Below are 17,862 nucleotides of genomic sequence, written 5' to 3' on the forward strand. Positions count from 1 at the left end.
TGAAGTTGCCTCACATACCGTTACAGTGAAGTTGTCCTACATACCGTTATAGTGAAGTTGCCACAACACATACCGTTGTAGTGAAATTGTCACACATACCGTTATAGTAAAGTTGCCACACATACAGTTATAGTGAAGTTGTCACACATACCGTTATAGTGGAGTTGTCACACATACTGTTATAGTGAAGTTGTCATACATACAGTTATAGTGAAGTTGTCACACATACCGTTATAGTGAAGTTGTCTCACATACCGTCATAGTGAAGATGTTACACATACCTTCATAGTGAAGTTGTCACACATACCGTTATAGTGAAGTTGTCACACATACCGTTATAGTGAAGTTGTCACACATACCGTTATAGTGAAGTCTCATACATACCGTTATAGTGAAGTTGTCACACATACCGTTATAGTGAAGTTCCCACACATACCGTTATAGTGAAGATGTCACACATACCGTCATAGTGAAGTTGTCACACATACCGTTATAGTGAAGTTGTCACACATAACGTTATAGTGAAGTTGTCACACATACCGTTATATTGAAGTTCTCTCATATACCGTTATAGTGAAGTTGCAACACATACCGTTGTAGTGAAATTGTCACACATACCGTTATAGTGAAGTTGTGTCATATACCGTTACAGTGAAGTTGTCCTACATACCGTTATAGTGGAGTTGTCACACATACCGTTATAGTGAAGTTGTCACACATACCGTTATTGTGAAGTTGCCACACATTCCGTTATAGTGAAGTTGCTACACATACGGTTATAGTGAAGTTGCCACACATACCGTTATAGTGAAGTTCTCTCACATACCGTTATAGTGAAGTTGCCACACATACCGTTATAGTGAAGTTGCCACACATACCATTATAGTGAAGTTGCCACACATACCGTTATAGTGAAGTTGCCACACATACCGTTGTAGTGAAGTTGTCACACATACCGTTATTGTGAAGTTGTCTCACATACCGTTATAGTGAAGTTGTCACACATACCGTTATTGTGAAGTTGCCACACATACCGTTATAGTGAAGTTGCCACACATACCGTTATAGTGAAGTTCTCTCACATACCGTTATAGTGAAGTTGTCCTACATACCGTTATAATGAAGTTGTCACACATACCATTATAGTAAGGTTGTGTCATATACCGTTACAGTGAAGTTGTCCTACATACCGTTATAGTGGAGTTGTCACACATACCGTTATAGTGAAGTTGTGTCATATACCGTTACAGTGAAGTTGTCACACATACCGTTATAGTGGAGTTGTCACACATACCGTTATAGTGAAATTGTCACACATACCGTTATAGTGAAATTGTCACACATACAGTTATAGTGAAGTTGTCACACATACCGTTATAGTGGAGTTGTCACACATACCGTTGTAGTGAAATTGTCACACATACCGTTATAGTGAAGTTGCCACACATACCGTTATAGTGAAGTTGCCACACATACAGTTGTAGTGAAATTGTCACACATACCGTTATAGTGAAGTTGCCACACATACAGTTATAGTGAAGTTGTCACACATACCGTTATAGTGAAGTTGCCACACATACAGTTATAGTGAAGTTGTCACACATACCGTTATAGTGAAGTTGCCACACATACCGTTATAGTGAAGTTGCCACATATACCGTTATAGTGAAGTTGCCACACATACCGTTACAGCAAACACCAATCAGGCAGTACTTTCTTTTCCTGTCGGTTATGGTGTTTGTTAGGATTGTAGGGCAACAGTCTGTCGACCTGTACGTAATCGATCTATCGATTCTCACTATCAACTATAACATTGTGTACAGAGGGTAGTTAAGACCAGGAGATAGCGTGACATTGTCCTTGAATACATTGATATCATGTTGACTCATCCTGTTAGCGAAAGGTGTTTAGACTTGACTCATGAAAGGTTGTTTTGAATTTATTTAACAGCGCCTGACAATGCAACTATGACACATTTTATCAAGTGTATTTCTTTGACGTACAATATGTATTAACCGGTATTTATGAAAAATGCAAGTTTCCTAGACCATGCATTGACGCATTGCTCATACAACCAGACTGAAACTTGTTTGAGTTGGATGTTTTACAGTGTCAGCTTGTTGTTAGCAATAATAATAGAGCCTCGCTCCGGCAAACTTACGGATAGCTTGAGAAACACGTCATCAGGAAAGTTTCAGAACGAGTCTGGCCACCCGATTCACATCAGTGGCCTCTAACGACGAGCAGTAGGATACTGGAGACACACACTAACCCAGGACCCCACCCACGGGGTTGCCTGTATAACTCAGTGGATTATTTTCATCGACAGGTACGGGTATGTATTTTGTGATAGATTTTTCACTTTCTCTCAAGTTGTATTTGTTTCGTTTTCTTTCTAGACGTGATGTGAGAATTGTTTCATGATGTAACTTCAAGACGATGAGACCGTGGTTAGCTTTACTATATCTCAGACGCCACAATTCGCTGTGTAGCGTTCCCCCCTTTAGACTGCCAGCAACCTATGGTCGGGGGTGCGAATATCGATTCGCCATGATTTTGTTTGTCGGCACCATACCCGTGCTCGTGGGTGTCAGTGCTAAACGTGTAAGGCCTGAATAATGTTTCCTCCCACATCAATCTATCACGCGACCCGTGAAGATCCGGGGTAGAACAGGTCTTCAGCAACCCATGCTTGCCGTATAAGGCGACTATGCTTGTCGTAAGAGGCGACTAACGGGATCGGGTGGTCAGGCTCGCTGACTTTGTTGATGTATGTCATCGTATTCCAATGGCGTGGATCGATGCTCATGATGTCAATCACTGGACTGTCTGGTCCAGACTCGATTATTTACAGACCGCCGTCATATAGCAGGAATATTGTTGAGTGCTGCATTAAACAGCAAACAAACAAACAAACAGCCTGACACGCCGTGATATGACTGGAATACTATTCATAGCGGATTTAAACTAAAGTCACTCACCAACATAACCCTAGAAGGGATTCGATTTCAGCGCGACAAACCAACGCTTTTTCTTTTCCATTGCCCAAACAGGAATCAATCAAAGACTGGATTATTGCGAAAGCGATATAAACCTAAACTCAATCATTTAGACACTGCTGTGAGCTGCAATAAGCAGCCATACCGATATAATGTGAAATCAGCATTGATGTAATGCAGTCAAAACAAATCAGTGGTTCACGGTGCTACGTGTAAGAGATTTTAATGGGGGTAGAAATTGTTGTTAATATATGTGTAGTAACTGTTAGTTGCAACAAATGATTTAACTACTTGTAAAACTATATCAAGTGATGTCGTGGCGGGATACGAACAGCAGTAGCGAGTGGAACTTTCCAGAAGTTTTGTACTGTAGTTAGAGTTATCTGCCCTTGTGGCGTACAAGACCAGGACCCCGTTCCACAAAGCGATCTTAGCGCTTTGACTGTCGTAAGTCAGTGTTAAAGAAAGGGAGTTACGATCGACTTAGCGCTAAGATTGCTTCGTGGAACAGGGCCCAGGCTTCATCATTCTAGATGTTTGTGGATGGGACAGTTTCTAAAAGGCTGGCTGTCTCTGTATAGGACCGACAAGGCCATTCGGGGCTTTTTTCGATTTGTTTCTGTTCTATTTGCCACGTGCGCGGGGTACCTATTGGGTGTGTCAGGACATGGTTGTAGTTGTGCCTTTGGACATTCAGCTGGGCTAACTGTGAGATTCCCTTCTCTGGGACAAGACCTATTCAACCAAGGTCACCTGACACATATCCCCCTGTGGGTATTCCGGGTTAGAATTGTCAATTTATTCTTGTCATAATATGGGACTTAAAGGGTCAGTTGGTCAGACTCGGTGACTTGGTTAATTGTGTCTCATCGTAATCGAAAGACGTGGGTCTTTGCTCATAATATCAACCACTGGATTGTCTTGTCCAGACTCGACATTGACAGGCAGTCGTAATGTAGCTTCAATATTGCTGATTGCGGCGTTTTACAACAAACATAATACTTAAAATGAGTACTATGTTTTAAAAATTAACAATATTTACACTATTTACCCCGTTTTGGGTGGGTTACAATAGATCGTCAATAAGAACGCTCACCTGCTAAATTAAACATATACATGTCATGGTTAAATGGTCGTCGTGCATAGGAAGGTCCGGGATCGATTCCCCGCATGGGTACGATGTGTGGAGATCATTCCTGGTGTCCCCCGTCGTACTGGGATATTGCTAAAAGCGGCGTAAAATCATACTCACTCAGTATCTACTGGTGACGTTTTTAACAGTGAGGTGAGGTGAAATTGGGTTTAACGTCGCGTCCATTTTTTTTATAACAGTAAATAAGGAAGTAGTTGGGTTGTACACACCAAACGCTATACCTTATCGTTACACAACATACATGCACTTTAACATAATATCAATAATTCATTGCTTGGTAGCTGAATTTGCTTCCGCGTTAGGAGAATTTATGAGTGTCTTTGTTTGCTAAGTTTCTTTGGTGTATGTGTCATGATATTGGGTGGGCGATACATGCTGAACGCTTTGAGCCATGGACTCCATTGAAAGGAATTCAACTGAACTGGTTCCTAGGTTCGTAGCGTGTCTTCTATTCAATGTTCGTATTGGTCGGGGTTCACCTTCCATTCTTCATAAAGTCACAGTTTTTCTCATAATTTGTTAGTGAGTGAGTGAGTGAGTATGGTTTTACGTCGCTTTGAGAAATATTACAGCAATATCACGGCGGGGGACACCAGAAATGGGCTTCACACATTGTACCCATGTCAGGAATCGAACCCGGGTCTTCGGCGTGACGAGCGAACGCTTTAACCACAAGGCTACCCGACCGCCCCCATAATCTGTGAGAAGAGTGTAAATGGGTTTTAACGGTTCACCATTATTGTACTTATAGAGCGTGTATGCACGTGTGTGTCTGGTTGTACTAGTCCGGCCTCAGACACAGAATACTATCTCCGAGCCGACCAATCCTTGTGTTATCCCCTTCATGCCTTGGTCCAGGCAGGGAAGCAACAAGTACCATCGTTTAACGTCTTTTGGTATGACGCGGTCGGCGATCGAACCTCAGACCTTCCGCTTTCCCGACAGACGCTCTTTGCACGGAGGCGGTTTCTCATTGTTTTTAAGTGAGTAAGCTTTGTCATATTACCGCATTTATTTCTGTAAGTTTAGTTATGTTTTGGGTTACTATCCACGTGTGTCTTCATAAACATTGCAGTTATAACACCTATACTCTTGAAGACGAGGGGTGGTGAGGTGACCTAGTGGTTACCGTGTTGGTTCTTCTACCCGAATGCACGGGTGAACAAGTCGTCTAAGGCGCCGCAATTAGCTGTGCAGAGTTGCCTCCCTTGGCCCACCAGAAGCCTATATATGTGGGTTCCAATCACGGTTCGCCCCGACTATGTTTATCAGCACCATACCCGTGCTCGCGGGTTTTACCAAAGTGGTAAACTTCTAAGACCTACATCACTTGGGGCTTTCCTCTTACATCAAGTTAAGGGACACTCACTCACTCACTCACTTTAACCGTTCATTGCATTGAGTTGTCATTATCTGACCACAGACGATCAGGTCGAATCTAAATCGACAAATTAATGGGAAAACGTGCGACCCTTCTAGTATTGCCGTTATGCCGAACATCAGCTGATAATTGTGCGCATTACCCTCGCCGGGCTATAACTCACACCAGCCATGCTTTGTGTATTTTCCTTAAAGTATTCATCTTTGTTTTATAGAAAATGGCGTTAAATAATATGAAACTCCCAAACTACAGTAAACAAGAGGTACTTACATTTTCCGGTCACGAAATAGTTGGGAACGGAAACAAACATGACCGTCAAGACCTTTCGAAACATCCTAGTTTCACGTCTCATACGGTCTTTTGTATTTTGTTAGGCCACAGTGACACCATTACCTTCAACAACACAAAGCTATTTCATTATTTTAATTTTGTTTATAATATTGATGCGCTTCTCCGCGGTATGGAAGCATTCTGACTGTACCAGAAACGCTGTGACAATTACTCGTGACGGTAATATAGTAAAGCGAGTCCTTGCATTGTGTGATGAGGAAGTTTAACAATAATTTATTTTAAAGTGAAATATTTATTTACATTATATCAAGAAGTTATATGAAAACCGGATGGGAAGTACGAATGGTATTATCATCCGCATCTCTTTGATGCGCGCAGGCCCCGTCTTCGGAAATGGCCGCACCTTGGGCCCTTACGCGAGGATAACTCTGTTTCGCACACCGTTAATGTGAAGAAAATACGCTTTAATACATGGGCTTTAAGTATAGAAACTAACAAATGCCCTGACTTTCATCTGTACCATTCTGCAACAGAAACGTTGAGCGGACGTTCGTTACTTGTAATGATTCATTTCATTATACAGTGAGTGAGTATGGTTTTACGCCGCTTTTAGCAATATTACAGCAATATCACGGCGGGGGACACCAGAAATGGGCTCACACATTGTACCCATGTCGGGAATCGAGCCCGGGTCTTCGGCGTGACGAGCGATCGCTTTAACCACTAGGCTACCCGACCGCCCCCATATCTTTATACAAACTGGTGTGGAAAACGTAGATACCACTGTGTTTGTGGTGTCGAGGAAGCTAATCGCTGTTAAAAAATATTTTAAAATCGTTTCAACATTATCGCCACCAGGAAGAAAGAGCCTGGCGCTACAACACTGTGTGTCACCAGGAGAATGGACGTGGCTGGAGAAGATGGAGAGGAGGCTATACAAAGAGACCAGTTGAGGTAATGAGTTCACTGACTTTACATGAAAGGGGACCAATGCGTTACAGATGCACCAAATAGTGCTTTAAGGACATGGCACTGTTTCACTGAACGATCATAGCCTCATGACTGTCGTGTGTCATTGACGAAATATGAATGTTTCAACCGTCGTAACACTATTAACACAATGTGAAACGGCCCTTGTAGAAAGCGATTGTAGCGTTACGATTAGGTTATGTTCTAGCTACATATGAGAGTGAGTGAGTATGGTTTTACGCCGCTTTTAGCAATATTCCAGCAATATCACGGCGGGGGACACCAGGAATGGGCTTCACACATTGTACACGTGTCAGGAATCGAACCCGTGTCTTCGGCGTGGTGACGAGCGAACGCTTTAACCACTAGGCTACCCGACCACCCTCTATATATGAGACCTGTAGTTTGTTCGATTGTGTACGAATATGCAACTTGTTGACGTCATAGATTGGACGATGTTATTTTTGAGAGGGAGGTGTATAGATGTAGCTGGGTTATGCAGAAAAACGCAGTGACCGAACGATCGCATCCAACAGTGGAGAGATATGACACTCGGCATTAGGAGAAAGGGTACAGATAATCAGCTAGAGAATTGTGAGAGTATGCGGGAAATGGCACACTTAACCCACCTGTTCGTAAAACGGTCTTGTCATTTCCGGGGTCGGATTCTAGTCATGTAGTCCATCATTATCAAAATCGGGGTAAATATATTTTTTGGTACATTTTATAAACATCCTTAAAAGAGTATGTACATAGTTGATATCTCATATAACAAATAAACGAATGGTCGTTTATCGTACAATTAAAAAACTGCCACAAGGGCCACAGTTAAAACATCGAAATTCAAAACAACTTTCGTCTGCACCAGTTAACAAATAAATAATTTGGTCATAATATTTAATAATTTCTCGTTTTATGTATTCTATATTTAAAATTAATAATTTGCTTAATTAATAAAATGATTATTTACTGATCCAGGAAGCTGCAGAACGCGTGTAGATACACGAAGGGTCGTTTATTTTCAATACAGCCTTTAACGGATTCAATCAGGAATGATAAGGACCAGATTTATGAAAAAATCACTAATAGAAGCGATAATTTGAATAGAATTGGCACTGTCAAACAGAAATACATAGAACCGAATTCTTTGCAATTGTAGAAGGGTCTCATACAAGAGGTTTGTAAGTTGTTTTATTTGTAGACAGCAACTACAAGTCTACCTCTTGTGACGATGTCACCGGGTAATTATTTTGCTGTGTCACGGTCTTGTGACCTCTGTTCCCCGGCTTTATTTCCGACATCGCTCGGCAAAGTTCGGCGGTCATCGTTGTACAGTGTCATGACTTTCTGTGAAAGGGAATTAGTGGCCTAACTATTTCATTCTCTTGTGATCTTATGGCACTCACAAACCTCACTGTATTCACTTGATATATGTTCGCTACCTTATTCTTGTATTAAAAGTGTTTTTGTAACTATGATTTTCAAACATTATGCGAATTTATATGCACACTCAAATATTTTTCATGTATTTTTGGGGCACGGGTGGCTCAGTCGCCTAAGACGCCGCGATTCGCTGTGCAGAGTTGCGTCCCTTGGGGGACGCCGGAAACCTATGATTGTGGGTTCGAATCCCGGTTTGCCCCGATTATGTTTCTATGTTTATCAGCACCATACCCGTGCTCGTGGGTTTCACCGAAGTGGTAAACGTCTGACCTGCATCACTTCGGGCTTTCCTCCCACATTAAGTTGACAGGCCGTGATATAACTGGAATACTGTTCAAAGCGGCGTTAAACCTAACTCACTCACTCTCATGTATTTATGGTCATTTTGGGACTCCTAAAAAAATGTACATAGCTTGTTGTATGTCTCTAATGATGCAGTTGGGAAGCTTATGTTCAGCGCTTTATTTTGATGCTTACATCTTCAGTATGGATATAGTAGTTAGTTTGATATTTGTGTTGTCCCCATGTTTGTCCCCATGTCACGCTGTTTGGCCACCCGCCCCAGTCTATTGTATTCCCCGGCTGTCCCGGAGACAATGTCTTCTCTGATGTCCGCGCGCAGTATATTCATACTTCTGTCAGGATCGTGTGTCTTAGCCCCCAGGATTCATGAGGCCGTTTGTTCGGGTTGGTCTGCTTCGGGCTGGTCTCCTCTTCTGACTCAGTCTGGTTGTTTGCTCTGATGTAATTAATCAGTGATCTTTGTCAGCGCAGATTGAGTTTATCTGATCTTTTATTGTCACCTATTAGTACAATTAGTTGTTATTAATAAACCTGTGAGCATATTAGCACGTTTTCATTACCACTTTAGTCTTGTTTTATGACACTCCTGATCATTGGACCACAGCTCCGTGACAGACGACAAATACACCAGTGTGACAATGTGATTATTGTTTGGTTGTGGTTTGAGTAGTTGGTTGAGATTGGTACATTCTGACAACGCATCCCTGACGGTGTGCCCCCTCTCACATAGACATTCATGGAAATGACACACTGGCGAAGCTAGCTCTAGAAAAAGCGGAGATATAGCCTATTCCTTTTAGTAAACTGGAGATAAAAAGGAAAACCAAAGCAACCATAGCCCAAAGATGGCAAGCACAGTGTGACGCAAGTAAGATCGGCAGATGGCTATACAAAATTAAACCCAAGATCTACCCAAAAGCCAAACTCCTACTCAAACGAAAGGAAAGTTGAAATCGCCCCAGACTCGGTCACAAAAAGCATTATGACAAGGTTTGTCCATCTCGCAATCAGGCTGAATCCATTGCTCACTTGTTACTCGATTGTCAAGACCACGTTCCAACCCAGGCTCGGTTAAAACAAAAAATTGCAGTTAGATTAGAGATGCAATAGCGAACTAACTCTATTTCTGAGAGATGGACAGCTACTCCAATGTACATAAACAGAGCAGCCAAAGATAAAAATTAAACTATATTATATCAAAATAGAAAATAGAAATCATATAAATACAAATACAGAAATTATGTGAATACCAAACTCACAATAGATATGAGTACTCTACTCTCACACACGAGTCCCAATGAAGGACAGGTCCGCTGAAATTGCTAAGACAGAAGGCGACCTCTTAAACACTTAAAGCAACAACAACAACATAATAATAATAATGTGCATTTATTACACTAATTCTTCCGAAAAATGTCATGCATTAAAGTCCGTCATTGCAAAGGTTCGAGTTGGGTGGTTTCTTAAAAAAGTGCCCGACCACAGGAACAAATAAACACATTCCTATCAGACCCACACTGATATTAAAAGCATAACTTAACGAAACACATATGGACTACAAATCATTAGATTAAATATCTAATCTTATTTAAATATTCTTCTTTAATTCTTCTTTAATCTTATCAAATAAAAAACAAATATCCTCCCCGTGGAGATTCAGAGTATACTTATACCTTGTGAGTACCCGGACCTGATTATAATGAGATTGATCCTCATGTCATCTCGAAGCAAATAACTGTTTGTTCATGTTACTCTATTCTGAGGCAGAATTGGTCCCTAGCAACCCTTGCTTGTCGTACGAGGCGACTTAATCGGATGGTTAGACATTTTAAATTATGTAGGCATTGCTTCGGTAATACTGTGCAGCGTCAGACAACAAACAAATACTTCCCTTTTGTGTGAGGGGCGGGTACTACCGGATGGGCGGGACATGGTTACCCTTTTCGCGAAGACGCCATCACTGATTTTTAGTGATCGATTCACATAATTGTCACCATTAATTTTGCATTCTACAGCAAAGTCGAGACTGATTATTCTCTGGCGTTAATGTTTTATATTCATTGTCGTTTACAGATTCTTCAGGGTATTCTGTGGCACTTGGAATGTGAACGAGCAGTCCCCAATGGAATCCCTGGGCACTTGGCTGGAGAAGGACGATGAACCACCAGACATATATGCTATAGGGTAAACATGCTACCTTTCTCCATACTTCTTTAACTTTGAGCCGATTGAGTGTGATTCTGACTCTGTGTGTTTGTTGTTTAACACCACACTCAGCAATATTTCAGCTACATGACGGTGGTTTGTAAATAATCACGTTTGGGCCAGACAATCCAGTGATTGACATCAAAACATCGATCTACGCGATTGGATTTTGTCTTGCATTTCAAAATCAACATATTTTCGAACGTCAAGTAAGTCAGTGAGAGAAGAGAAAAACTCATTTCTTTCTGATATAAGCGCTTCACAGATGTACATGGATGGCAAGTTTCTTGTCAACAGTTAACTACGATACCCCGATAGACTATCGATAGTTTCGATAGATGCAATATAATAAAACACATTGCAAACTAGGTATTATCATCATCAAGTTTCCATTCGTTTTTCAATCAGAAAGTATTGGTATTTTATAATAATATGTGTCAATTAACAGACCTTTCTTCCTGTACTCTTGAATACTTCCATAGCACTCTGTATTTAAACTGAGGGGCGGTCGGGTAGCCTAGTGGTTAAAGCGTTCGCTCGTCACGCCGAAGACCCGGGTTCGATTCCCGACATGGGTACAATGTGTGAAGCCCATTTCTGGTGTCCCCCGCCGTGATATTGCTTTGAATATTGCTAAAAGCGGCGTAAAACCATACTCACTCATTTAAACTGCCCAATAGTCACCCTACATGTTATGTATGTAAATTGTTGCATTTGTTTGAAAATATACTATTGATACTGTAAAGTATGAAATCGTCTGTTGGATACAATGTACGTGTTCAGAGACGGATGTTACCATTATGAATACATATATCTCCATGTCAATCTCATTAAAATCAAATCTCATTTCTTGCTAGGACTAAATAAAGATATGAGGACATCCGACATATCAGAGCGTCGGTTACTAGATCAGGAAAGTGACGTTCAGAACGTGTTTTCTAATCATGATACCTCGAAGTGGTTAACACGAGGTATTCCGAACGAAAGTTACGGGTTGTACGACTGATTCCGTCAAAGACATCTCTCGCTTCAATGAACGTTGGAACAGGAAAGACTTCCAATAGTCCGTGGGAAGACCTGCCATACAATCTCAGCCATCTATTAGACATTCCAGAACCAAGATCTGAATAAAATGAAATTGATCCCCATATCTTCTCGAAGCAAATAACTGTTTGTTAATGTAGCTCTCTTCCGAGGCAGAATTTGCCCCCATCACCCCATGTTCGTCATAAAGAGCTGACTTATTAGGATCGGGTTGTTCCAATATGTTACTTCGCTGATTGTGTGCCACCCTGCCCCGTAGGTGCTGCACGTGCAGTCCATCAGCTTTTAACCGCGATTATTTACAGGGCGTTTATTTAGCTGAAATAATGTTAAATGTTCTTCGATGTCAAAATCTCAGATGAGGTAAATAACCATAACGGGTACTACCGGTAGGGCAGAACATGGTTACCCTTTTGGCGAACACCTGGTGTCATCGCTGATTTCAGTGATCCATTCAAAAAACATGGATTGGAATTTGTTTCGTTGGATAATTGAGACTGGTTAATTTTTGGCGTTGGCGTTTTACATGTTATTATTTGTCAATCAACTTCATTTTTGCGTCTGTACTACTTGATAAATGTATCGACTGTAGATTTCAAGAACTAGACATGAGCATAGATGCTATGCTATCTACCGACTCCAAGAAGGAAGCGGAATGGGAGGATGCTGTTAAGACCTACCTCCACCCAAAAGCAAAGTATATTAAGGTAGAGTGTATGAACCTTCGAGTATATTAATCACTTTGTGCAACCACAACAGAACACGAATATATAAGATAAATGATTTATTATATATTGGCACAGAAACGGGGGCTGGCTCGGTCGCAGGATGGAATGAGTGGGTCGATGACCCTTATGTTATGAGAGAAGGAGGAACCATGTTATAAATGGATGTCCTGAGGTCATGCCGACCTGGACTGAGGGATCTGCCGGTCCTGGGGTCTCGTGACCCGGACTATCCCATGTTTTGGTGTCCTGGCGTCATGCCGACCCGGACTGAGGGATCTGCCGGTCCTGGGGTCTCGTGACCCGGACTATCCCATGTTTTGGTGTCCTGGCGTCATGCCGACCCGGACTGAGGGATCTGCCGGTCCTGGGGTCTCGTGACCCGGACTATCCCATGTTTTGGTGTCCTGGCGTCATGCCGACCCGGACTAAGGGATCTGCCGGTCCTGGGGTCTCGTGACCCGGACTATCCCATGTTTTGGTGTCCTGGCGTCATGCCGACCCGGACTAAGGGATCTGCCGGTCCTGGGGTCTCGTGACCCGGACTATCCCATGTTTTGGTGTCCTGGCGTCATGCCGACCCGGACTGAGGGATCTGCCGGTCCTGGGGTCTCGTGACCCGGACTATCCCATGTTTTGGTGTCCTGGCGTCATGCCGACCCGGACTAAGGGATCTGCCGGTCCTGGGGTCTCGTGACCCGGACTATCCCATGTTTTGGTGTCCTGGCGTCATGCCGACCCGGACTGAGGGATCTGCCGGTCCTGGGGTCTCGTGACCCGGACTATCCCGTGCTATGATGTCCTGTCCTATGAATTGGGGGCAGTAAGGACGAATTGGGGGCAGTAAGGGCCGACCATGTGTTATAAATGATAGACACGGCGACAGAACCAACCCCAAGGTGATGGTCGGGGATGGAGGGTGGCAACTTTGCCACCAGCATGAAAAACAAGGCAGAGACTGAGGAAGAGACATGCGCAGAATAAAGCAAATCATGATGCATGATGGGATATGTTTACCACGAATATGGGGTACGGCATGGAAAATGCAGTACGGCAATGACACACCTTATGGTAGAATAAGGTATGGACGGCATAATGTTAAGAATATGTGTTGAGATCTGGACAGTAACGTTGCAGTGTATTTGTAATATGTAGAGAGTACCTGTTATGGCTGCACAAACAAAACATATTAAATTTACATTTATTTCATCTAAAAGTCGGCCTTAATAAAGTATTCATCCATTTTGATGGTGGCTAAAATGAAGCAAATAAATGGTTATTTGAAGTTGGATGGAATGTGGAATTGTTTACTATCCCTCGAACAACTAATTGATTCATACCATAAAAACAAAGGTCGTGTCATTAAACTTCTTGACTGGTGGCATCATGCATAACTTTGCCTCTTAATGATTTATACATTTCTAATGAGCACAGCCTAAGGGTGTGCCCTGAATTCACATTCTATCCAACTTCAAAGATGGTTCAGTTGGTTGAGGTTGCCTTTGTGTGGTATGTGTGATGACCGACTTGAACCGCGGACCTTGTTTCGACTCCATCTTAGGTACAAAGTATAAAGCCTATTTTAGGTGTCTCCCCCGTGATATGTCTGGAATAGTGCAAATTGTGGCTCTCAGTCTCTTTGGATTGGAAACATTGTCTTTTATGTATACACTTGGTTGAGTTTGATAGTATGTTTCTGTTCGTGATGTTCTGATTGTTTTGTTCTTCCGAAGGTGAAGTCATGTCGACTGATGGGGATACTGCTGCTGGTCTACATACAGGAACAGCACATCCCCACTGATGTAGACGCCGAACAAGTGGCCACAGGCATCATGGGGTTCATGGTAAGGCATTGTATAACATCTTGAAGAAACGTAGTACTGATCAAACAGAGATGATACTCAGAGGATCAAGGAGAGGGAATGTGTTTCGAGGCCTGTTGGCTGGAAGCTGTCATTTGTATTTTGAATGACAACATACCTACCTACACACGTGATTCATCAGTGGTAAAGTCTAAACGACTAAACCAAGCTAACAAATCCGTTCAAAGCGACGTTAATTTTAAATAAATAAATAAAAGCAACAAAACCCTTTTCATAATCATAATAAATCTCAACTAAAAGCATTGTACAATGGGAGAGGGGATGGGGTGGAGGGGGGTCCTATTTCAACGCATTTGGTGCAAGGCTCCGGAGACCACTAATACAAATGTCCCATACTTGCTTTTCCAATATGGCTAGTATGAATGTTCACTGGTTTTGCAAGCGTTAATTAAGCAGCAACCGTTTTTTAGAGTAATAATACCTATTTTAGAAGTACATGTAAAGGCAGCTGCCCCACCAACGAATACCTGTGGTTCGTCTTTAAGAACTGCTGAGGCTGGTCAGGGAGTGAGGTGATCCTTTTTGACGATCCTGAATAGGTTAAAGTAGGAGTTTGAGACTGTGCGTGAACTACTTTCTTTTTGTCTGTATACATAACATTTGAGGATTTTGTATTCATGTTAATTATTAGATCATCGATATACCTGAAGCTTAAGTTAACCTTCTTGGCCAAATTATCTTGTTTTTACTTTTCCAATCCCCCAAAACATTCCGATTCATATGCGTAAAGAAACAGATCTGCAAGAAGGGGAGCACAACTGGTGCCCATGGGGATGCCTACTTTTTTCCTAAATGTCACACACCAAATTGTACGCAGATGTTATCAATGAGAAAGTCCAGCATTTCACATATTGCTTTCTCAGTAAACTTCAGATGGCATTTGCTTTCAGTTGTCCCGAACCTCTGAATATAGATACGTAACTGTATCTGTGTTCAACACGTTTTGTAACAAATGCCTCATGGATTAAGAAATGAGCTTTCCCCTTAAGTTCATCATGTGGGATAGTGGTGTACAAAGTTTATAGACCTTAGTTCTTTTCTGAGATTGCAAAAAGGTCAAGCAAATCTTTTGAGTTTTTGAGAATCCACATGACATTAATTCCACTTGTCTCAAATACTTTCTGTGAAATGTATTAAGTATTATAGTTAGTGTTTGAGACAGGGATTTGGTGGTACATTTGCTGGACCCAGCAATATATCTCTCTTTGTACGGATTTTTATGGTACGTTGGAATCCAGTACAAAAGAGGTATGTGCATGTCTTTAGAGTTTTAGAGTCAAGTCAAAAGTTGACAGTACTGATTTATGGTTTGGGCACATTTCTTCCTCAAGTAACATACTGGCCTTATATGGCCATATGGCCTTTCCTTCCTTTGCAAACTACTCAAACTCTGGAAGGGAAAGTAAATGCACTGCTGTTTCACAGTCACATGTGTAATGAACACACAAATTGCATGCAGGATATTGAATATGTTAGAATTTCATTTACATAACATGAAGACTTTAGAAAGAGTTATGTGCTACAGTGAGTTTACAGCATGATATAAGTATGTAAGAACATGATCAGTGACATTTGGCATTGTAAAGATGATGTGTATCGAAGGTCAAGAATTGCATCGGTGTTTTGTGCTTGTCGTTTAACGTCGCACTGGTAAAAATTCCAGCTGTATGGCGGCTGTTTAACATATATGTAATGTCAGGACTAGACAATCCAATGTTTGCCATGACCATCGATTTATGCATAGGCCTTTGCAATTGGGATTCAATGGCTTGAATCAACGAGTTTCAACAAGTAGCGAGCTTGACTACCGTCTAGTGATACATTCGGAATTGTACAATCGACTTTATGCTTTATGCTTTATGCAGAGATTTGTATTGGATATAGAAACGGTTTTGTCACTCTATTACCACAAGCTTGGGTCGATGAAGACCACTTCGTACACTGATCTTCACGGGGATAGAATTGTCATTTGCTTGCAGATTTAAGATATCATTTGACATGAGAAGGAAGTTCCTCCATTCATGAAACCTTGCACTTCTGTTTCATTGGCAAACTATAGACCAAAGCTTATTTCGTGTTCTTTTTTCAATAAAATCTAACATACCTCACACAACCTGTAGGATTGAATTCTTCAATGTCACATGGACATTCACTACAATTCTGAATTGTTCACAATATTAATCTATACCATATACCTGCTAATCGACAGGTAATACCTCTGGCAGGGTTAGAAGTTGGCACCAGTCGAATAGTCCTTGCCAAACTGCCAAATAGCTAAGGTATCCAAAGGACAAGGAGACAGTTGCCCTTTATAATGGGTTCGCTTTGTTCTCAGTATAAGGACTAGTGGCCTAACACTGTTGTTTTCTATAGCTGCTCTAGCTTACAAAAGAAATGAAATGGTGGTTCAGCACTTCACGTTTAGATCGTGCAATGGATCCAGAAGCCACCCACTGCTGAAAAGAACATTTATTTTTACCAACCATCGACGAAAGCCATTAAAAGTTGCATAACTTCAGCAATATCTCACATACCAAGAACAATCTTTGCGTATTATTGCATTCATTCCCAGACGAGAGGGGAACTCAATTCGTATACCAAATAAAAGCAACAAAACTCTTTTACATTCAATAGAAATCTCTACTAAAGCAGAGTCGATTGTACGATTCCGACTAAATCATGAGCATGTGTTTATTAATTACTTTCAAATAGTGACGATACCAGGTATTCGCCCCCCTCTTCCCCCTCTCTACCCCCTCTCCCACAATCCTTTTAGAAAAAGTGTATGTGTGAGTGCACCCACCCCATAAACTCTTCGATTGCCATTTAGAAGCTGTGAGAACATTAAGACGAAATATTTATGGATTACAATTTCTTTATTGTTCGTAACGACGGGGCGAATGCTGAGTATGTGCATACAAATGCTAAGTCTATATACACGGGCTGATATGTTCACATAGGGCGAGATCAGTGTACACAGCTGGTGGGGTTGACGAGAAAGAAGGCAACTGAGCTGTCACGAAAGGAGTGATGGGTGATGTTTTGAAAGCAGAGTAGGGTAAAACCGCAACACACAATATATCACTTAACACCAATTGTAACCTGGTGCCCACGGGTGCTTCACTAAAGGATGAATATATATCACACATCTTTCGGTCGTTGTTATTGTTTTCTGTAACAACATGAAGGACATGAAACTTTATGACTTAACTCTTTTTTGTTTCTTGCAACGTTTAGGGGTATTTCTTGTACCCTCGAATGAGTGATACAAGGGGCGGAGATTTAACTCGTCTTTCAAATAGACAGTAGTATCGAGGTTGCAAGAAGTAGCATTGAACGCCGTTACAAACAATAAAAGACGTTTTATCCATAAGTGTTCGTGTTTTTACAAGAAATGATGACAACGACCGGTGAGGTATATTAATGTTTATCGTTGGTGACGTACCCATGGGGACCCGGGTTGGAA

General features: G+C 41.7%; 1 protein-coding gene across 4 annotated transcripts in view; it reads left to right on the forward strand.

The window, feature by feature from the left end:
* The first annotated feature begins 1,898 nt into the window (after nucleotides 1-1,898).
* Nucleotides 1,899-17,862, forward strand: part of LOC124143846 (inositol polyphosphate 5-phosphatase OCRL-like) — a 43,801-nt gene continuing 27,837 nt past the window's right edge. The window contains exons 1-5 of one of the 4 annotated variants that reach the window (XM_048384067.1): nucleotides 1,899-2,335; nucleotides 6,683-6,778; nucleotides 10,613-10,723; nucleotides 12,381-12,495; nucleotides 14,247-14,357. In XM_048384067.1, coding sequence (XP_048240024.1) covers nucleotides 6,726-6,778; nucleotides 10,613-10,723; nucleotides 12,381-12,495; nucleotides 14,247-14,357 — 390 coding nt within the window. In that variant the 5' untranslated portion in view covers nucleotides 1,899-2,335; nucleotides 6,683-6,725. Of the gene's footprint in view, nucleotides 2,336-4,458; nucleotides 4,585-5,017; nucleotides 5,136-6,682; nucleotides 6,779-10,612; nucleotides 10,724-12,380; nucleotides 12,496-14,246; nucleotides 14,358-17,862 lie in introns of those variants that run through there. The other 3 variants (XM_048384068.1, XM_048384066.1, XM_048384069.1) reach the window with 3 other exon arrangements.

This window comes from Haliotis rufescens, unplaced genomic scaffold (genome assembly GCF_023055435.1).
Source record: "Haliotis rufescens isolate VD_foot unplaced genomic scaffold, xgHalRufe1.0.p SCAF_5, whole genome shotgun sequence".
In the NCBI taxonomy this organism is placed as follows: Eukaryota; Metazoa; Mollusca; class Gastropoda; order Lepetellida; family Haliotidae; genus Haliotis; species Haliotis rufescens.